Consider the following 21514-nt stretch of genomic DNA (forward strand, 5'->3'; position numbering starts at 1 on the left):
ACCTGATAGTTTGGAGCCAGTCTAGATTTCGCCTAAGTTTCGCCTAGATCCATCCGTCCACATGCCCCTTGCCTTCCCCCTCCCCTTCCTACTTCTTGAGCATCTTCTCCGGATTCTTTTCGAACTTCTCACACCACTTCACCCAGCTCTTCGCCCCCCGATCCATAGACGCCCTGTAATCCTTCCCAAAAGCAGCCCGCTGCCACTCCTCGTCCGCCCAGCCCGTCTCGCCCTCCTCCCTCTCCCCTCCCGTCTTCCCTCTCATGACCGGCACCCAGCCGATGGCCTTTATAACCTCCGTCTCTGTGGGCGGCACCCCAGCGCTCTCAAACATCTGTGGATCAGCTCTATGGCACGCATCAGCCAAGGACCGCCTCAGCACATCCACCTTGGCCTCCTCGTGGAACCGTAAGCGCAGGTCTCTCTCAGTCCCTCCGAATCGGCCGAAGCGGGACTCGCGCACACCAAGGCGCTTGGTTATGACGCGGGAGGTGTTCCACGCTTTAATGGAGGCGTAGGCCCACACTGCATCGACCTCGAAGAGGCCTCCGAAGGGCCAGAATACGACGGCGATGGTGTCGATCACGAGCGTTACGGGGAGGAGGGCGGTAGAGATGACGGCATCCCTCGTGGCTCTCTTTTTGCTGCGGCCAATGCGCGCGATGAACTCGGCGTGGATTTCTGGAACGGTCTGCTGTACGCTGCCTGGGTAGATGAGTACGATTTCGTCGACCTCTATCTGCACATTAGTTTTGCATGTTTCGAGAAAGACAGCTTCACTCGCCTTTGTTTTGGATGCGGCCTAGGAAGGTAATGTCCGTGGTCTTGATGCGGCGAATAGCCCATACTACCCCTTTCGTCGTCTTGCTGTGCAAGCCTCGCCACGACATTGTCTTGCCGTCATACTTCTCTGCTTTCTGCACCTCTTCTTGCAATTTCCTCTTACCACGCTGCTTTTTTGGCTCCTTCACACCTTCTGCAGGCTTCAAAAAGTGTGGCTGAGGTGGTGTATACACCAAGAAACGCTAGGGATGTCAGCTTCTTCTCCATGTCATTTGGTTCTTCGAACAGCGTTTGCACTTACCTCGGGCATCTCATCCTCCTTTTCGCTGTACTTAGGCTTTGGGAGAGGAATCAGATACGCAATCATTCTCTCAGGGTCCCGGGAGTATTTCAATGAAGAGTGGTTGTTGGGCTCATCGACATTCGGGATTCTTCGAGGAGGGACTGCCGGGCTCGGAATCACTGGACTAGCGGGCGCAGCTCTTGGTGGCAAGTCGGGTATTGGTCTCGGAGGATGAATGGGAAGCACTTCCGGTGCTCTCGCCGGGAGCTGAGGCGGCTCTTTCTTTACTGCAGGAAAGATGGGAAACTCCCTGCCGCCAGGTCTTGCAGGAATCTCTGGTGGAAATTGTCGGTCAGAGTCGATCGCGCCATTTGTTTCTTTATCGCCAAGTGCGATAATGGCATTAATTGACTGTCTCTTGTCATCGTCTGTCGCTTCTTCTTCCTCTATACCCTCTAGGTCGTCTGGGTTTGCAATCGGGTCGTGGGAATGCGCAGTGGGTGGGGTTTGCGGTGGCGTGGTGTAAACCGATTTCCCCGTGTGGTTCTGTACCAGTGCTGTTTAAGAATCAGCACGCGTGAAGTTTAGTCTTTTGCATTTCGCGAGATTATTCTTGGATACACAGAGCGCAGTCCTCGCTGGGGGGGGGAGAAGGAAGCTTGGAAGCCGGTCGGGGTCACCTTACCAGGGAGAGACATCTCGAGCAGAACAACATACACCTCAAAAGCTTCAACTCTCTACCCAAGCACTTGCTAGTTCAGCCGGAACTTTTTCTCTGAAGTCAGCGGACCATGACGATCTAATAAGGCCCATCCGAAGCTTTTTTAAGCTTTTAGTTTCATCGTGAAACTAACTGGTTGCGGCGCATGAGTGTTGTGATGATACAAGCGAATTTTGGACAAGCAAGACCTTGTCAGCAATGCATATGCATGAGTGGGAAATGGTCCCGATTTGCGGGATTGCAGTTATCATCGCCTTTCCGGAAAGAAAGACCTGATCTTGGCCACAACGTCAATGTCGATAACGCATTTTTTTCTCTCTCTATCAAACCTGGCATCTCGCTGGTAAAGGATAGCTGACGTAGATTACCGCTTCACTAGGAGGATCTCGCATGACATTTTCCTTGTGAGAGAGACGACTAGCGTTCGGACCGATGACAGAAATGCCAATGGAACACGCTCAGACCTGCCGCTTGGGGGTTTTCAGATAACATATTGAACATCCCAAGTTGCTATGGATACACGGTATCAGAGCCCTTCCTGGCACCCCTCGTCAGAAAGACTGCCCAAGGTGATCCTCCCTCGTTCCAAAATGAGACCGGACCCCAGCCCAAGATTTCCCCTCGGCAGCACTTGTCCCGGCCTTGAAGCCGTCCAGAAAGAGTCAAAGGCCGTCCAGTTCAGCGTCTTCAGCACCTGCGAGCGCCTCTGCTTCTCCTCTTCTGATTCCAGGGCTTCCTCGAAAGAATCGGGAACGTGATGTTGCATGTACTCAGCCAAGGCCCGTGCCTGCTTGCAAGTGAGCTCTTTGCCATCCTGCCTGACGAGAAGAACGCTCCCGATTTGGGACTGCCATGTGGGAGGTGGGAAGCCCCATTCAGCGTCGATCTTGGGGTCGAGGTGAGGTTGAGGGAGGTTGCGGATTGGCTGACGAACGGCGTGTCTGTTTTCAGAAAACCTTCCTGTCAGTAATATACTTGCGGAAGACTTTTGAGAGCTGACCAGTCTGGTACAAGTTGAGAACGGAGGACAGGAGCTAGGGAGTCGATTTGCCAAAAAATACAAAAATTCACGGTTGTCGTGATCCCACGCTGGGTTTGGGGACAATTTATATACGAGGAGCGGAAGCCCCATGATATTTCATGCCCCGGTTGGCTGTTATTTTCAAACTGGGTGATCTTTGGCCATTTCAACTGCGCCATATCTCTCCGCTTTCTTGGATTGCTTGATAAGGAGGCTAATCTTGCCTGCACACCTGATCAATACGCCTTTGAATTTTGTTTTCTTGACCTCTTCGGCCTGAGACGCCATCATCTTCTCCATCATCTTCTGCAATTTCGACTTGGGTGCCTTCTTATCGGCCTGAGTTATATTGAGGCTCGAGTTTTCCGTTCCCCGCTGGGTGACCATGCCGTAGCGAGACAGGTAATCGACCGCCGTCCTCAAGTCTCCCAGGGTCACGTCCTGGAAATCTCTGAAGGGCTCCAGCTGCCCGCCCTCGTCCAGAACGGACATGGTGAGCAAAGTTCTGGATTTCGGGGGTGGCTGTAGGTTCCTCCCCACGACCTCCGCGTGGCTCATGATCAGGATAATTCGGCTCCAGTCGTACGGCAGCTCCCAATCCGTCAGCGCCAGCGCAGCCTGCTTCGGCTTCGAGCCATCGTTCGGCCAGTTGTCGCGGGCGTACAGGCAAATCGTCTTCTCGAGCGCCTACCCCGGACCTCGTTATTGGAAATCTTGAACCTCTCTGCCGCGTGAGGATCTCCCAGCAGCGGTTCCACGACCGGCGCGTCGTGTGATGCGGCGGTGTTGGTCCCCTGCTGCAGCGGCCTGACTCTCGGGCACGGCACCAGACGAGGCGCGGCTCGGGTCTTCGGCGCGCAGCAGGATGCCGAGTTTCGAGCTGGGCTGGGGTCGGGCTGTGAGCAGCCTCGCGAGCTTCTTGCAGAGGGTCTTGTGGAGGGGCCAGTCGAGCTGCTGGCACTTCTTGGAGCAGCAGGCGGATGAATTACAACTCCCGCAGCTACTTGCGGGCGTCTCGTTACAGATTACGCACGGCATTGGCAGATTACAAGCGCCGCTCACTGGACCTTGACGGAAGTATTAGGAGTAGGTCCTAACTAACTCGCCTTACCTTGCTTGGTAATGTCTTGTAGCACCTACAACGCCGGGCCAAATCAGTTTGATGTAGTTTCATTCGATGTATAAAAAACCCACTTATTGCTGGTATCACGGGGGATGAATGATGCAAGTAGGTACTGTATGTGTTTCTGGGTGTAAGTGTGTTCCGATTGGTTTTCCATGCCTCTAACTAAGTAGAATGGTAGCGAGCTACCTACCTGTATACGTTGTAGTCACTGGGTTACGAAAGGAATTGCAAACAGACAACCAATATGGCCTACCTTAATCGAAGTAGGTTGTTTGTACTGTGCTACCATACCATATCCGTATGGTCTGACGTCCATGCTGTTCGCTTGACCGCCACTCGCTTAAGTAGCTCGGCTCTATTGGCTATCAGGTGTTTGCAATTCCAAGGTTGTTACAAAGGTTACCAAAGTTAACTGAAGTTTCAGAACGTTCTAGCGCTCTTCTTTTGCAACGGTCCAATCCCAAACACTTACAGATGTAGCGTGCGGGAGCTCGTGGCTGCGACTTTCCGCATATTTTGTTTGGATGCAAGTCTCTGGTAGGCCTGGTGAGAAGATGTTGTTGATGTTGTTTATCCTAGCAAAGTAGATATTGGTCCAATTTCCAGACCTTGTCAACGACTCCATTTCTCATGCACGTCCCCCGCGCGGCAGTCTGAAGGCTTTATACGGTATTACTGTATTACCGTACCTTCCCAACTTGCAGTCGCACTCAGCGGTTTTCAAGATCCATAGAGTGTTCAATAGGCCAAACGCATCACTTTCGTATTAATCAAGTAAATGCACTGAATATTCCAGCAAGGATTACCTCAAAAACAACTAAAATAACCGCCAAGGCAGTTCCCCCAAAAAGATCAGTCTCCGTTCCGTAGGCTTTCCCGAGACAAGTAATAGCCGTAAATCAAAATCACAATGACCAGCCAGCTCTTGCGCGAGAGAGGAAGGAAAACGCCGCGACAGAAGTTCGTGTCTGTACTTACTTGGCTGAGATCGATCCTCCCGTCCCGCATGCATCTACAGAGTACCGTACTACCATCTCGGTTAGCAATGCAATTCCCGGAAGCCTTCCCGAAAAATCAAATTGACGACGGAAGTAAACAAAAACACAAACGCTCACAGGCCGCGAAGAGGCTGTCTGGCAACGTTTCCGCAAACCGCGATTTCGGAATCGCATCGGGATTGCAGCGACGACGAGGATCGGACAAGAGTGGGTGAGTTATCAATCCATCTGTTCTTCTAAGTGATGTTGACAAGTAAGTCTGCTTCGTACCGTGAACCGTGAGCATTGTGCCTAGGTACTTACTTACCTATGCTTCTCATCGCAACTACTACACATTTCCTGACGACTGTTGTTACTGTTCTATTCCTGCTTTGTAAGATCCGCGCGGAATAGCGGAGAGGATATCCTTACTTGCAGCGGATGCTTATATATTTGTTACTATATAGTGATAGTAATGCTCCCATATCAGATTTTTATTCTGAATTGGATTTCGCGACATCAATTCCAAAGGACGTATCAGGCAGGACATTTCATAGATCAACGATGGCTACGGGCTGTATCAAGGGGTAGGCTGATCACCAGAAAATTTTGTAAGGGTCGCATCGGGGAGAATCAGTTCTGTGAACGTTTTTCGGTCAACCATAACCCTGGCTATCTCGTACAACTTATAGTCAAAGAAAGGTGGGATATACGGAAATTTTGAAAATGTTTCCAGTTTCGGAATTGGTAGACTGAATTGTCTTTAAACCATTATGAAAACTCCCTTATTGTTTTCTGTGCCCCATTTCGGGTTCATTGGTCTATTATACACATCATCAACTCGAAACATTCTGTGATTCTCGGCGCATCCCTTCTACATCGACCACGAACTCGTCGTCTCGGATCGTTGCTTCCTTGCTTCTCAGCTGCCGCATCAACTGGAGAAATTGGCTGTTCTGAAATTTCGAGCTCTGGTTGCGTTCCACCTTGTCTAATAGCTCAGCAGCTGTTTTAGCCAAAGCGTCTGGGTCGCCTTGTTGTGCCCAGGCTTCTGGGGATTGAGAGCGAGGATCGTGGATTCTGTCTGAGCCGATACGTTCTTGGTCCAGCAACCCAGTAGAGTCTTCCATCATACGTTCTACCGATTCTCTGACTAGGGTGTCTTGACCTAGCTCAAGACCTTGTTGGTATTCTTCTTCTTTGCTGGTTCCCTGCTGAGTTTCTACTTCTGCATTTGCTGCCTCGTCGAACGCACGGGCGAACGCCGCTTCGTCAAAGACTTCTACCGGTTGCTGCTGTTGAGCCATCGCAATTTCCACCTGAGGTCCGGCAAAGCCTCTCATATATTGTTGGCTCATTCCCATTCCCCCCATAGGACGGAAAGCGGAATTTGTTTGGCTCGGCATCTTCCCCATACTCCTCTCGCTCATTTGGCCCTGCTGCCGGGAGAACTCCTGTTGCCACCCTCCGTCATCTTGTCTCTGGTGTACTTGTGGGCCAAATTGTTGTTGGTTGAACTGCTGGACAGGACTCGATATCTGTAGTCGTTGGAAATCAGAGCTCCAAGCTGATGAGTCTGATTGTTGTTGTAGTTTTGGAGGCGCATGAGCAAATCCGTGCGGTTGAAAGCCTTGATCTAAGGGTAGCTGTCCAGCCTGGAAGGCCTCGAATTCTGGATTTAAGAAACCTGCGTTCGGACCAGGAGAGGATCGAAAGCCCTAATCGAAGTGTCAACTGCATTCAAGTCATGGTTCAAATAGGAGAGGCACACTTGAGCAGGCGACTGTCTGCCTATTAGTCGATCTTGCTGTAACGTCCGGTCGACTGTGCTATGCTTCTGGAAATTTTGGAGGGCATTTGATGGCCCGCACAAAGAGTCTGCCATGGGGATTGTATCTGAGCTATGTTGGACTGCTAAGCAACGTTATTCCCGTCCAACTGAGAGAGAACTTCGATGTGAGAATGAGCCGAGGCAAGTTAACAACGACTGCTCGGAGCTCAAGGCCAGTGTATGCAAAAAACGGTAGTTGCGGTGAATGTTATGGAATGAGTGAATTTATATGAATATATAGCAGTCTGTATTCAAAGAGCCGAGAGTCGCATAAAGGTGAATGGAGTTGGATCTAGTTAAGATACTAAAGTGTACTCTCCCCGCGCATCGGAAGGCGATTGTCACAAGCCGAGCTGCTCCCGGCCCTGGCACCGGAGCTCATCGGAGAAATGTTTCGCCGCGCGACGGCACCGGTGAGTCCTTGACAGGCTGGCTTGAAGCTCAAGGAGATGAAGACAAGATTTGTCCTACCTCCACCTCTTGACCAAAACATACCACGGTCTGTGTTAAGATGGCACAAGTTATTTCAAACTCGGGTCATGACGACATGATTGTAGGTCCTGCTTTCTTTCCACCGAATCGAGCGTAGCAGTCGCAATAGCGCGCTTTCCAGCTCAAATGGCTAACTGTCCCCACAGCATGATGCGGTCTTGGATTATTACGGAAGACGACTCGCAACCTGCTCTTCTGACAAGACTGTCAAGATCTTCGAAGTTGAAGGCGAATCGCATCGTCTCACAGAGACACTCAAAGGGCAAGTTTCCCTGTCTGCTCCCCAGGAAACGAAACTAACATCGCCCAGTCACGAAGGCGCTGTCTGGTCGGTGTCCTGGGCACACCCGAAATATGGCAATATCCTGGCTTCAGCTGGTTACGATGGCAAGGTCTTCATATGGCGCGAACAAGGCACTGCCTGGACTAAGGTCTTCGATTTCGCCCTGCATACTGCATCTGTGAATATCATTTCCTGGTCTCCCCACGAATCTGGCTGCTTACTCGCCTGCGCTTCATCCGACGGCAATGTGTCTGTGTTGGAGTTCAAGGACAACTCAATGGACCACAAGATCTTCCATGCGCATGGCATCGGAGTCAATTCTGTATCCTGGGCACCAAGCACCACCCCTGGATCGCTGGTCTCGAGCGCAGGTGGTCAGGGTGGAGTTAGGAGATTTGTTACAGGTGGTAGCGACAACATGCTGAGATTATGGAGCTTCGACGCTGCGTCACAAAATTACACACAGGAGCGAGAGCCACTGACGGGACATACCGACTGGGTACGCGATGTTGCATGGTCACCGACGGTATTGCAAAAGAGCTATATTGCATCCGCTAGTCAAGACAAGACAGTTCGGATTTGGACGAGCGATCCTAGCCAGCCGGGCGTATGGAATAGCAAGGTGTTGAACTTTGACGTGGTACTATGGAGAGTGAGCTGGAGTTTGAGTGGGAACGTATTGGCGGTCAGTGCGGGTGATAATAAAGTCAGTCTCTGGAAGGAGAATCTGAGGGGCGAATGGGAGTGTGTGAAGACTATTGAGGAGTAGAGGCTCTCTGGCATCGGGAGATGGTCATGGCGTTTCGGGGAACGAAAAGCTTGTAAGCTTTAGAATTCGAATGAGAGAAATTATACAAAGGTCCCAGTGCAAGGCACGGACTCTTATTGTTGCTTTGTGGCTTCCTTAATCTGGGAAAACCCGTGGTCGTCAAGCCGCTTCCATAAGGATAAAAAATATTATCTCTTATTCCAAAGTGCGCACAGAATTCCAGAATTTCTGGAACAACGCCATCTATTCGCTATCGTCTACTTAAACTGCCAATCAACTGCCATTTAATTGCTATTTGACTACTATTTTACTGCTGTTTTATTGCTATTTAATTGCTATTTAATTGCTATAAACTGCTCTTTGAGACGCGTTGCAATTCTGTTGTTCGACTATTTGCTGCATATCTGGATTCTCTCGCTTAGGATGGATCCTTAACCTGGTACGAATTCGACCCGAGGCAAAGACACGACGAGCTCCAATATTCTGGATATATCACGATCACCTATCAGGACGCTACCAGGACGTCGATTTTATCAGAGCATCACAGTCACCAGTGTTGCATGTGCCAACCATCCCAGGGTACTTGAATGGGTCGACCTAGGACAGGGTGTATGGTTAGAGGGGCATGGTCTTTCTTGAATAACATTCTTCAGCAAAGCGTAATTGCCATGCCTTTCTTGCTTTCAGTGACCGGGTTCCAATGTTCAATTTGGTCACCTCCAGCTAGGTGGATTTGTCGCTCGCACGAACATTATATGGCTCCTTTGCCCAACACGGTAGATTGGGATCCTGCCAATCCACACTGCGGCCAACATATTCTTGTTCGAATCGATTTCGTCCAATATATCCGGACCAATCCTATTTCACGATGCTCATAGTGTTCTTGCACAACGCCATTCCAAGTCGTCTTCCCCTATCCGGGTAACGCCTTGCCGCCTGCCAGCCTAAAATCCAATATGCTGGTGTATTACCTGTGACATGCAAAAGGACCTTCATGTCACCATAGACCTCGCCCAAGGACCATTCATTCTTCATATCCGGTGCCATTATTAAAATCCGTATTCCAGTGGCTCGAACCGACACCTCAATACCCACCCACTTAAAGATTTGCACCTCGCCACGACGCTGATATAATGGGCCTGGTTTCTCTTCTGAGCGCAATGAACCCTTGTGTTATATAGGATAGCCATCTGTCGTCGCTCATCTCGCGGAGAGCTTGAGGTAGTGTCGGCTTGGTATTCCTGGACGCCAATAATGCCATGCTGTGCCCAAGTTTCTTCCGCGTATCCTCGTAACGCGACTCGGCAGAACATCCCAGGCCCAGATAGATGTCCTCTTCTTCGCCAACATGATTGGGGTATGCTGGTAATTAGCTCGTCGCAGAGGTGATCTGGGGTTATGCTCTGATAGGATATATCTGGTGTTTGGAATATCTGCCTCGATCGATAGTCGGACTCGATGTCGGGCGAAGGAACTATGGCACTTTGTATCAGCAAGATTTCGATTCGAAGAAACCTGGGTCTGTAGTCCAACCCATGACAGAATTCAAAGTTCAGCCTCCCTTTGCTTCCTCGCTCCTTTGCTTTCGTCTTTGGGTTTTGCGTCCACTAGCCAGCTTGGAGCCAGCTCGCCACCTCCCTCGCACGTTACGTTACTACTGCCGCCCCCGGCAGATCCCCGGCACTCCCAGTCCGTGTGCACAAATTCCTATGGGGTTCTTATAACAAGATGAATTGTCGCTTTCAAGGAACCGCAACTCGCAGCTTAGAGGAGAAGAAGCTCCTAAGTCGGGGCAAAGTTGGCTTCCGGAGGAGATAGGATATGGCGATCGGATCAAAAGTAAATCCCCAGAGATGGACTGGGTGTTTCTTCTCCCTTCGGGGAGTTTCTTTTGTCTTTTGGATGTACCATTTTTTTCATATATTTTTTATTTTTTTTTTTTTTTTTTTTTTTTTTTTTTTTTTTTTTTTTTTGGCTCGCTCGATTCCCATCTGTTCCTCCAGACTACCAATTGCCGGGCCATCAATCTCTCCATGTGAGAATTGTTTTTATCGCTTTAATCTTTTTTCTTAAGGACTCCGAATTCAAATTCGTTGTTAGACTTATCGCCGCGCCATCACTCTAGCAAGCTCGTCTCCAACGCCAGCCAGCTTTGAGCGGCAGATCCTCGGCCGAGCTACACCGGCATTTCCTTAACACCTACATGTTACCCCATAAACCTCTCGTGGTATCGGGAATCGCGACAGGCAGACTGGCTCAGTAGGAGAAGTTCGGGGCGAATCGGATTCCGCGGAGGGGTTAAAAGGATATGGCGGCCGGATCAAAAGCAAATCCCCAGAGATGGACTGGGTGTTTCTTCTCCCCTTCGGTTGGGGAGTTTCTTTTGTCATTTGAATGTAAATTCTTTTCATCTTTTTTTTTTTTTTTTTTTTTGGTTGGGGAGGTGGTTGCGCAGTTTTCGGGCCGCGCTTAGGCAGGACCGCGTTGAGATTTCGGCTTGCCCTGCCTGACTCGGCATCCATACCCCGATCCGATGGCCTCGAGCATCAACGCCCATTTTCAAAGCACCGTTCTCGTTCTGCTATCTGTATAAGCAGCTCTGGAAGCCACGGTCGTGTCCGTCCGTCCGTCCCTCCATCGCTTCGCTGGAAGAAGCTCTCTCTCTCTCACACATATCTTCGGGCAACCATCACCGCCCATGGATAATATTCCCAGCGCAAAAGTCAGGACGCCCCTTCACTCACCCGTTACACGAAACTCGGCACATCATCAGCGCACTACCTATCGCTTTTTCCAACCTCATTTATTCATTCTCAAAGGCCCATCCGAATATCAACGCTCGTCTGAACGAAACGTTCGGAACGCCTTCTTTGTCGCTTATCGGCGAAATCTCGGAACTACTTTCGTCCAGCTCCAGCTCCAGCTACTCTTTCTCATCACATAACATATACATAGTTATATGGGTGTGGATTGAAAGATCTCTAAGATTTACAAAAATTTCGTGTTGGAGGCATAAATACTTTTTTCTGTCGTTGACAAGCGAGGAGGGCTTTGTTTATGTATGGATGCTGTTTCCCCCCCCCCCCCCCCCCCCCCCCCCCCCCCCCCCCCCCCCAAGGGCCATCGATTTCCCATCAGGACAGAGACTGCCGCTCCATGATCCATTCTTCCTGGAACACCCTTTGGCAAAGGGAGGGGGGGGGGAAAGGGGGGTGATACCGACTTTCTTGTACGGCACATCCACGACTTATGCAACGGACTTGACATGACGCAGATTTCTCTTTCCCGAGGATCAGTGCCGTCTATCTCTCCGTCACTCCATCACGCAACCGGAGAGCAGCTGCTGGCCTCATTCTCAATCTCCCATCTCCCTGCCCGGCTGGAAAGTAAACTTCGGAAAGGAGAAGCGAAGAAAGAGAGACAACGCGCAAGAAACACGGGGGAGTATCTTGGACGGATCAGAGCATGAGATGGGGGCTGCGCGTCACAATACCAATCGATGCAATACAATGCAACAAAACAATCGAATACATACGTACAGACAGACCAGATATCCTTCCGGTTTGGCTTATATGCAATGCAATGTCAACGCTGAGAGCCGCCGACCTCATCTCTCCCCAAGCATTTGCTGCTATATATTACCTTTGCCTATGCCTTGCGTTCCCACATGGAGAGAATGGCGCGGATGAAAGGACTCTCAGGTACTTGGAAATCAATTATCCACCTCGGGGCTTATAGAGAAAGGGCTGCTGTCAGAGAGCCGAGGGTCGGCATGTGGGCGAGGGTGTCGTAACTCGATTCCTGAATCTGGTGGAAGGTGCCTGGGCCATAGTCTCTCAACGTGTGGCTCACTTCGACGCCGTAACGTTGCGCACGCAATTGGTAAACTTCAGGTATTCTCAAGAAGACACTTGATTAGTTATTGGTTCGGGATCTATAGACAAGCTCGCCACGGTAGCGCAATCCAACCAACCGACTACCCTCCCTATCCTATCCTCCACTTGTCTATCCACCATCCGCCACCATCGATCATTATATACAAGAGAGTGTGTGCGATGCAAAATGGCCGGAATATTCAGAGGAGTGTGTCGTGCCGCCACCTTCGATCAGTAAATACAAGAGAGAGTGTGTGAGGCAAAATGGCCGGAAACTCAGAGGAGTGTGTTGTAAAATCGTTGCGAAGAGAGAAAGAAAAACATGACGGATATTCATCCATCTGAAGAAAATTCGGAGGTCTGAGATATGTCATGTGTGCTGTGAAGGAGGATGCCAGCAGTGACGGTATCGAGATCGTACAAAACGATGCCTATCGGCATTATTCGAGCAGTTTCTCCAGAATGAGTCAGCTGTTGCCAAGCGCATATGTGCATATAGCCGTTGATATGTACGATGTTGGGAGATTTCAGGTATCGATCCGAGGGTGTTGAGAGAACCGACGCGAGTTGTCAAAATTGGGGTATCGGTTCGATAATATTGCCGGGAGATGATCTGAGTCAGGTAGAAGAAGCTTGCCAAGTGATTAAGCAACTTCAATATAATCCTGGAACGATTTCAAGAAATCCAATGCCTCATTCTCATCGATTGCCTCAGGGCCACTTCGGTCGACATTCCACCACATGAACGGACCACACATGGTATCGTTGCTGTCCGGATTGCCCCTAGCACTCCACCAACGCCCAACGATGATTCGGCCACCTGGAAGAACGACGCCCTCATACGCCCAGACTTGATTTGGATCGTAGACGTGCTCGCCATTGTGGTTAACCTGGGTATAGTACTTGATCAGGGTGATGCGTTGGAAGCCGTGGAATCCTTGTTGCACCGTCAAGGCATGAACACGTCCAAAGAAGTGTCCATTCTTCGCACCTCTGCAGCTGCCCCAGAACTGTCTAACACCCGGCAGGTTTTGGGGTGGAACTCTCTTCCTCTTGGCGTAGTTCTGTTGGTGAATGTCGTCGAAAGGATTTGAGCAGAGGACCGCCTCCCAATCTGCAGGCCAAGGGAACTTCGAATTACTGGCGTCGTCAAAGAACATGTCAATATCCTGAAATCCCTCATCACCATCTAGGGCGTCTGTGTGGATATCGCCATTTTGTCCGTCCCAAACTCTCAAGCTCGCCAGGGAGGTGTCGTCCATGTACGCTGACCTCAGTTAGCAGATGGAGCAGCTGGCGAGAAGTAATAATTACTGTATGCGCCCTTCCAGTGGCGCCCCAGTGGCTGGGTGCCTCCCATTATATGACCAACCCAAAACTGGGGGATCTCATCAAGTTCCAGTTCCTTGTACTCATGAGCTAGCAGACCCTCACCTTCGGACTTCAAGTGAAACTTGAAGAAGTTTACCACATGCAGAAGCCATCGCACGTTGACCTGCTGCTTGAAGACTCCATTGCAGACCGGCTGGGTGCGGGGGCCAGAGTATGCGTGGAATTGTGAGATATCAAAGTGGTTGACTCTGTGATTGCAGTAGTTCGGGTGGAGAGAGAATGGTGTTAGGCAGAGCTGGAGGACATAGATCAGGGTATTTTTGTCAGCTGCGGTGACGACCCGGTGAAGAGAATTTGCGGTTTCTTGGTCGAAAAAGCTGGTGTTGAATACAGAGTCAACAATGTCGAGGTATGAAGTACCGTTCTGGCCAGTGAGCAAGTCGGCGATGAATGACAAGTTCGAGCCTCGGACAACTATGTTCCCAGTCTCGTCTTGGCACACGGAAGCATTTGATTCTGTTCACATTGTAAGCCACCTTTCTTTCTTAACGCTTCTTGGTTATAACTCACCGAGCAGTACACCTTGGATGACCTGCAGTACCCTCTCCTGATAGTATCTTTGGAGCTTTTGTGTTCCCGTGTCAATACGAGGAAGTCCGAGACCCCTCAGGTCAAAGACAATCCAATTTTGACAAACAGTTCTTCTGAATAAATACCTCCAAGTCAGATCTTTTGGGCTGAATCCTTTAACGCCGTCGAAGTACTGGAGAAAGCGCTTGCGCCAGACACTGCAAGTAATGGTAGGTAAAGTCTCTTTACAGATCCTAGAATAGTTGATGAGGTCCTCATCTTCAGGGAGATACAGAGCAATCATTTGATGAAGCTGCACAAAGGTGAGTTAGTCAAGGCTCGAAGTATCAAACAGGTAAGGGTAGGTAGGTCATGTGCGCACGAGATGCAGACTCTTGAGAGGTCGAATTATGCGAGAAGGAGTTGGTCTATTATGTCGTGGAGCTAACATGAAAGCAGAAGTGAAGGTTTGGGAGGCAAGGATGAACACCGAAGACGAACAAGAAGGAAAGATACATACCTCGAGTGACAGGCTTCGGAAGATTTTGGCGCCGCCGGTATCCCGGTTTACCCTTGGGGTCGTGGTAGAGTTGCCGGAAAGGCTGGTAGCGAGCTCGACCTCACCATATATGTTGTATTCTTCTTCGGTGCCCTCGTCTATGTCTAGGCTTCCGGGAATGCGCAATCTTGGTGCGACAATGTCTCTCCTGATGCGAGCCTCTGGAGGTACTATTGTTTGCGTCGTCTGCATGCGTGTTGCGCGGAGGTTGTGGTTGCCCGCCCCCCGAACCTGTACAGGACCCGAGTTCAGGAAAGAATTTTCCGCCGCGCGCCTGGATCTGGTCATTCGGATCATACTGTCGGCGGATATGCGAAAGGGTATAGGTGTGTCGGCGTGTTGCTGGGACTGAGAGTTGATGTTGTTGGGTATAGGAGCAAGTGCTGGCTGGCTCTGGCTCTGGCTCTGGCTATGTTTTGGATCTGCAAAGCTGGAAGGAGGTTCTATCCGTCAGTCATTGTCCTACAGACGGGGGGAGGGGGGCACCGACTTACCAAGATCGGATGCTTCTAGTTCAACAGTCTGCTATGTCTGTTTCTAGGTTGATTCTGGTTGGGTCGAGTCGAGTGAGTCGGGTCAGTTGGGACTGTCTGTTGTGGTGTCCTATCGAGGTTGTGTGAGGCATAGAGGCACTGCCATGCAAAAGTTGTCGAGGTGTTGGACAGTTGAACAGTTGGGCCAGAGAGGATAAGGTCGACGGGGAACGGGACGAGAAAAGATGGGATGGGATGGGATGGGATGGGGGAAGTTGCAAGGGGAGCTGTGATGAAACTTATTTTATGGTTCAGTGTTTGTGGGAGGGGCGCTAATGAGGCGATGGCCAGGTGAAGTTGAAGGTGAGTGAAGTTGAAGGTGAGTGAAGTTGAAGGTGAGGTGAAGGTGAGGTGGAGGTGGAGGTGAAGGTGAAGCGGAGGTGAAGGGGAAAGTGAAGGGGAGTGAATGTGAGGCTACGCACCCCCCCCTCCCCCCTCACAATAGCTTTACGGGCTAATCCGCTCCATATTATTAGTAGCCAGTTTAGGTTCTAATCTTTACTGCTACGGGATGAATGCCCTTGAATGGACATGGAATGTTCTCAGAGCGCCGAAGTTCAAAGGAAAGCGAGGATATTGAGCTGCTCGATCACCTTCGACAAAGATCCTCCGGGCACAACTCCTACTTCCAAAGGTAAAAAGTCGCCTGCCTGCCACTTCTCATGGCCACGAACAATGCCCACGAACCAGACGCACGCTTGCATTGAAGATCCCCTAGGTCATCTCGAGTTCTGTAGTCCTCTCGTCCTCTCTCTCTCTCTCTCTCCTGTCATCGAGGTCTGGCTAAAAAAAAATAACAACTTAGCTTCCACCTTCACTTCCACTACCACTCCCACATTTGAACGGCTCATAGGTAGTGCAATGTCTATTAACCGTTAGTCTTTGATCTGCGGGCTCTTGATTACCTAGTCGCTGCTCACTGTCGGTCTCGAACTGGATCTAAAGGGGTGATGTAAACAGAGATCACGTGTCGTAGTGGTGCATGATATGGCCACACCCATGAAGAAAAAGACTTTTCGCTTCCGGTCAATGGAGCTTCCCGGAAGCTTCGCACTTAGACAAGCTTCCTCCCTACCGTGAGTTTACGGGAATTCGAAGGTTCGGCACGACGATCAGCGAAACTCTCCTTTTCCTGATACTTCACGAATCACCACCACAGACCACACGGGATACTATCGCTCTGCTCTTTTGGCTCTACTGATGCTAGGTTCCACCATTATTGACTCGGCATTCAGCCGTCCGCCCTGGTCATCAGATAGATGATGCTGCGCAGATTGATCCTGACGACGCCGCGGCTGTTGTATATATATTCGTTGGCATGTGGATCCTTAGATCCTCATCAATGGTCGGACTACCAGGAGATGTCTCCATGAGCCGTCCCGACTGGAGCCGAACCGCGAAAGATCCATGATATGAGCTAGAGGGACCACGGCCGTGGCTAATCGTCTCGTCTCGTCCCTACATGTCTCCCGGTCCCCGCAAATGTGGGTGCGTGGTGAAGCGTGTTGCAGTGGTTGGGTGGGCCGAGGGTGTTTTGAACTCCATGTATGTATATACCTTTATGTATATGTATGTATATCCCAACAATGAGTGTCTCCCAACGATGAGTGTGTCCCAGCTTCTGTTTCTCGCTTGACAGTGTTTGAATATCTACGCTTGGTCAATACGCCATCATCATGTCACCCAACCCAGAGTCATTGGCCTGAGTTTGTGGGGCCTCTCTCGTGAGTCTGCGCAAAGCTACCAAATCCACATAGGACTGCAGCACAAGATGCATCTGAAATCTCTAGGATGTTGGAGGCCGAAAGTGGCTATACGTAGCTTCGATTGCTTGCTACGCAATCTTGAGCTTTGTGAGCAGATTTCAAGTGCACGTAAAAATTGTAAAGACGTACTGACCAGGCCACAGGGAACCACGGACGCTCTCAACCTACCTATACGGGCCCAGATGGGCAAGCTATTCTGACCATCAAAGCCAATGTCTGGGAAGAAATGCGGTTCGTAACGACTATGGTCTTCAAGACCATATCGACGGAGCCTATCGTCCTTCTGCTTGGGATCTACAACGGCTTCGCTTACGCTATTCTGTTCCTGTACCTCGATGGCGTTTTCCGTGTCTTTGTTGTCAACAACGGCCTCTCGATAATCTCAGCCAATCTCACATACCCAACTTTCGCAGCCGGAGTCTCCATGATGTTCGCCTTCGTCCCCGTGCAGAACTGGCTCTACGCCCGCGACCGCACAAGACATGGGCACAACCACCCCGGGGCCCGCTGCTCTGGCTTTGGTATGTTGAGCTACCTACATCACCAATAAAGATTTCATTCTCCCGTTTCTTCCTTACCTCTCTCCTTGCCTATCAACACCCTCGTGCTCGCACTCCAATACCAGTTTTTTCAGACTCGTACGTACCCCCACCCACAGCCTCCGCCATAGCACCGTTGCTCATCCGCTCCTCCCCCATGGCCGCCGGGCTCTCCCATCTCGGCGTCCCCATATTCGAGAACATGTCGACGAAATGGGCCGCGGCGACCGGATTCATTTTCCTTTCATCTCCCGCGCATTCATCTACTTCGTGTACTTCTGTGGAGCGAGGATCCAGTCGAGCAGCAAGCGTGCGAGAACATTCGAGCTCTCTTAGGAGAACGGGTCCGTGTAGGCTCTCATGTGATCAGATAGACCCTCTTTCACAACAATGATGATCTCTTAATTAGATGCGAGAAAACCGAAGAAACGCGTATAAGATAGATAGATAGGTACACAGTGCGGGGGGTGATCCGATACATCCATATACGAGCCGACGATTACACCACAGGCATGGATGGCACGAACGAGTCCAACCAACTCCGAACAAAACCCAGCAGGATACATCTAGCTACCTACTCTCTCCCGCCGAAGTACCCCAACTCCCCAGCTCCCCTCCCTCCCTCCCTCCCTCCCTTCCTTTCACATCTCCACAAATCTCAATCGACCAGTCCGTTCACTCCCCTCCATCTTCCATCTTCCAACGTCCCCCTCCCGTCCGCCCCCCCCTCCATCCAACTCTCACAGCAAAACCCCGCCCCCTGGGTGTTCGTCCCAGTGCGGATATAGATAGATATATACATATATATATTTAGGCAGATGGATGGAGAGATGGATGGATGGATGGATGAAGGCATATAATCGATGCAAAAGAGGAACCAGAGACGGAAAACCTATTTGCGTAGAACCAAACCTGGAGTACATCGGTAGAATACATAATTAAATAGGTAAGCGCCACACAAATAACACACAGCTTCTTGCCAGAATTGCATGCATGCATATGCTGTGTTACCTGACCAATACACTCCACTCCCTCTCGGCAGCTCAAACGGCAGGCAAGTATCCACCCGCGAGCCTGCACCCCATCACCGGGCTGCAAGAGAGGAAAGAGGCAGTTAAGTCTACGACTTGTCAATTCTTTCATTGAATTCGTTCAACTATATATAGGTACCAAGACTTCCGTCGCCATGGAGCGAACCATCCTAGCGCGGTGCATGACATTAATTCTCCCACAGCGTCCTCTTCTTCCTCGACCAGACGAGCGAGCCTCCAAAAGTGTAGCCCTTGAAAGCTCAGGGTATCTTCAAAGCCCTCCCAAGAATAGTGATTCTCGTAATGGGGAAAAGCTCAGAGCAAAAAGCATAAAAAACTCCTAGTGCAGCAACGCCTTGCTTTGAATGCTCCCAAAAAAATAAGAGAAACTCCTAGCCCCTGCGGTTTATACTGCCAGACCAAATCGCAATCATCCTACATGAAGAGGTATCCCAGGGCGAGACCCAGAGCCATGACACCCAGATCGAGGGCGCCGTACTGGTGCTTGGGCTTCAGGACGGTGCCGGCGTTGGTGTTAACGACGGAGGGGTCACTGGAATTTGCGGGAGATTCAGCGGTGCCAGGGGCGCCAGGGGTGCCAGGGGTGCCAGGGGTGCCAGAGGCAACCGGTGATGGGGCGCCGGAGGAGCTGGGCACAGTGCTGCTTGCAGGTGAAGGAGGCTTGCTGCTCATACTAGCGGCAGTCTCAACCATGACGCCTCCGCTCTTGGAAATGGTAGAAGACTTGGTCGGGGTTGCAGGCACGGTGGTAGAGTGGATATCGGGAGTTCCCTTGCCGTCGCATTTACCGGTGGACTCGATGCTCTCCCAGCTTCCAGACGCATCAGTGTAGCTGTAATCTCCTCCGCACCCGTAATCCTGAATCGTCGTGCTCTTGACGTACATGGTGAAGGGACCCTGGGTGAGATCGATCGGTCCACCAGCCCACTCACACGTCCCTTGCGACGAAGGGTTCGCGGCAGCGGCGGCATCGAGACAACCGATCCACGAGCCCATCTTGACGCGCATGGGTGTTTGCGGGTAGTTCTTGCCTCCGAGGGTCTTTGGGTCGTCGTTCTTGAGCTCCCTGACCATGTCGTCACCGATGTACCACTTGATGGAGTCCTTTGTCCAGTCGATGGAGTAGGTAATGAAGTTCTCGATAGGAGCGGCAACAGGGTGGAATTGGGCACGATCATAGGTGGTCGTGTTCCCCTTGCCGAAGAAATTACTCTGGACATTGCTGTCATCCGAGCCCAGCCACTCCCAATCAATCTCATCGAGGGTATCGGATTCGAGAATGAAACTGCTGACTGTTCCGACACCAGGAGAAGCCTTTAGCGTAACCGAGACCTTGCCGAAGAAGATGTACTTGTCGGTGCCAATGGTAGGAGCATCAGCTCGGCCGGCGATGGTGAACTCGGCACCGTCGGGACCATATTTGAGGTTGGTCGCGACAGCCTCGGTCCAGTCAGTACTGGGCTTGGTGTGGTCGGTAACGAGGGTCGTTCCCAGACCAGCCTTTGGTGGGCACTCTACAGACGTGTTAGTTTGTCTTTACTGGGTAGCTATCTAGACACAGTTGATCTTCAGTGGCGTTTCGATTCTGTACTTACTATCGCCCTTGACGGGATTACAGTCACTGAAAGTCTGACCATAGACCAGTGTAGAGCCAGCCAGCGCGGTGGCAGCGGCAAGGAGGGAGGAACGCATCGCGGAGGTAGTTTTTTTGCTTCGACGGCGAGGAGGGAAGAGAGGAGGAGGAGGAGGAGGAGGAGGAGGAGGAGGAGGAGGACGAAGCTTTATTGACTGGAACGAATGTGAATGGAAGAATCACCGACGACGACGGCGACAGCAAAAGTGAAGGCACTCGACAGGCAATCCTCAATCCTGACTCTTGGGATGTGGGGTGGAGGGAGTGGTTAAATAGAGTTGAGTTTTGGAGATGAAGTATCAGTAAGTAAGGTAAGGTGATTAAGGTTTGGACTAGGGGAGAAGGTTTAGAAATAATTGCACTGCTAGTACTGAAGTAGGTAGTAGTTGGTTGTACGTAGTACTTGGTGGTCTCTCGAGGTTCTTGGGGAAGAAGGGGCGCAAGGGGGGGACGGGGGAAGGTGGAAGGGGCAAGGGGGAAGGGGGAAGGTGCAAGGTGCAAGGCCGAGTTGTGGACTCCGTCCTTGCCGTTGCTCCGTCACCATCAGAGCTCGGAGGTCAGTGGCCCTGACTGACCCTGACTCTCGAAAGTAAAAGTAGCTTAAACTACTTTCATGCTCACAGCCTTGACAGCATAGCCTTTTGCCCCTTCCTCAAACTGGAAAAGTGTCAAGAGCTCATCGCGGCGGAGTGACTGACTTTATCTTTCAGCCACAGCATTGGACAGGCAACAGCCATCAGCCAAAGTTCCCCCTGGGCCGATCGATTGATTTGTGCCAGGATTGGATTTGGGATTGGATTTGGGATTGGCATTGGCATTGGCATTGGCATTGGGATTGGAGTCTGCTGGAGTAAATAATGCAGATCGGCTACCGGCTATCGGCTGCTGTTGCTTCATTTCTGATCGATATACTACCTACCTACGTATACGCGGTTATCCAGAGATACAGATACCAACTCGCAACACGGAAGGGGAGTGCCCTGCCATGGGCAAATCTGGCCCCGTGCGCTGGGACATCTAGCAGTGCGGCAGCCGCTGTTTGCGATTTAAATAGGGAGTATCAAAGTGTCCGTGTGCTCTCAAGTTTCCATACAGAGTACGAGGCCCTCCGTAAATTGAAAATAGAAAAGGGGGAGCGAACCCTCTCTCCCGCAGTCCGTACGGCGTTAGCCAGCAGATCGAGAGAAGAGGCGGTGCATACCGAGGACTCGAATTTGTTGCTTACGAGAAAGTGCACATGCCACCAGCTCATAAAGTATAACGAACACGAGAGTTTGCGTGCTGGTGCTGCGTATTTTTAGCTACAGGTCCCACTCCGTATTCATGTCACTCACTTACTCACTCACTTTCACGTATCAGGTAAAGTAGT

The 21514-nt window shown here is 50.9% G+C and overlaps 7 protein-coding genes across 7 annotated transcripts; 2 read left to right on the forward strand and 5 right to left on the reverse strand.

Annotated features, from left to right (window-relative positions):
* Positions 1-88: 88 nt before the first annotated feature.
* L3040_003164 (uncharacterized protein) lies at positions 89-1764 on the reverse strand (the record flags this gene model as incomplete). The annotated part of the gene is made up of 4 exons (XM_066154367.1): positions 89-735; positions 785-1025; positions 1085-1623; positions 1752-1764. The coding sequence occupies 4 exons, from the start codon at positions 1762-1764 to the stop codon at positions 89-91; spliced, it is 1440 nt and encodes a 479-aa protein (XP_066012337.1).
* Positions 1765-2313: 549 nt separating this feature from the next.
* On the reverse strand, positions 2314-3846 carry L3040_003165 (uncharacterized protein; the record flags this gene model as incomplete). Its single annotated transcript, XM_066154368.1, has 5 exons — positions 2314-2673; positions 2718-2728; positions 2788-2821; positions 2956-3495; positions 3631-3846. 5 exons carry the CDS (start codon positions 3844-3846, stop codon positions 2314-2316), a joined length of 1161 nt encoding a protein of 386 aa, XP_066012338.1.
* A 1901-nt stretch (positions 3847-5747) lies between these two features.
* On the reverse strand, positions 5748-6796 carry L3040_003166 (uncharacterized protein; the record flags this gene model as incomplete). The annotated part of the gene is made up of 2 exons (XM_007297618.1): positions 5748-6629; positions 6683-6796. The coding sequence occupies 2 exons, from the start codon at positions 6794-6796 to the stop codon at positions 5748-5750; spliced, it is 996 nt and encodes a 331-aa protein (XP_007297680.1).
* Positions 6797-7253: 457 nt separating this feature from the next.
* L3040_003167 (uncharacterized protein) lies at positions 7254-8286 on the forward strand (the record flags this gene model as incomplete). The annotated part of the gene is made up of 3 exons (XM_066154369.1): positions 7254-7295; positions 7381-7496; positions 7545-8286. 3 exons carry the CDS (start codon positions 7254-7256, stop codon positions 8284-8286), a joined length of 900 nt encoding a protein of 299 aa, XP_066012339.1.
* A 4519-nt stretch (positions 8287-12805) lies between these two features.
* Positions 12806-14919, reverse strand: L3040_003168 (uncharacterized protein; the record flags this gene model as incomplete). Its single annotated transcript, XM_007297616.2, has 4 exons — positions 12806-13428; positions 13476-14009; positions 14064-14376; positions 14584-14919. 4 exons carry the CDS (start codon positions 14917-14919, stop codon positions 12806-12808), a joined length of 1806 nt encoding a protein of 601 aa, XP_007297678.2.
* Positions 14920-16926: 2007 nt separating this feature from the next.
* On the forward strand, positions 16927-17471 carry L3040_003169 (uncharacterized protein; the record flags this gene model as incomplete). Its single annotated transcript, XM_066154370.1, has 2 exons — positions 16927-17008; positions 17065-17471. The coding sequence occupies 2 exons, from the start codon at positions 16927-16929 to the stop codon at positions 17469-17471; spliced, it is 489 nt and encodes a 162-aa protein (XP_066012340.1).
* A 1455-nt stretch (positions 17472-18926) lies between these two features.
* L3040_003170 (uncharacterized protein) lies at positions 18927-20204 on the reverse strand (the record flags this gene model as incomplete). Its single annotated transcript, XM_007297614.1, has 2 exons — positions 18927-20026; positions 20108-20204. 2 exons carry the CDS (start codon positions 20202-20204, stop codon positions 18927-18929), a joined length of 1197 nt encoding a protein of 398 aa, XP_007297676.1.
* Positions 20205-21514: the final 1310 nt, after the last annotated feature.

Source organism: Drepanopeziza brunnea (genome assembly GCF_022702325.1).
Source record: "Drepanopeziza brunnea f. sp. 'multigermtubi' strain 214-2 chromosome Unknown ctg4, whole genome shotgun sequence".
NCBI lineage: Eukaryota > Fungi > Ascomycota > Leotiomycetes > Helotiales > Drepanopezizaceae > Drepanopeziza > Drepanopeziza brunnea.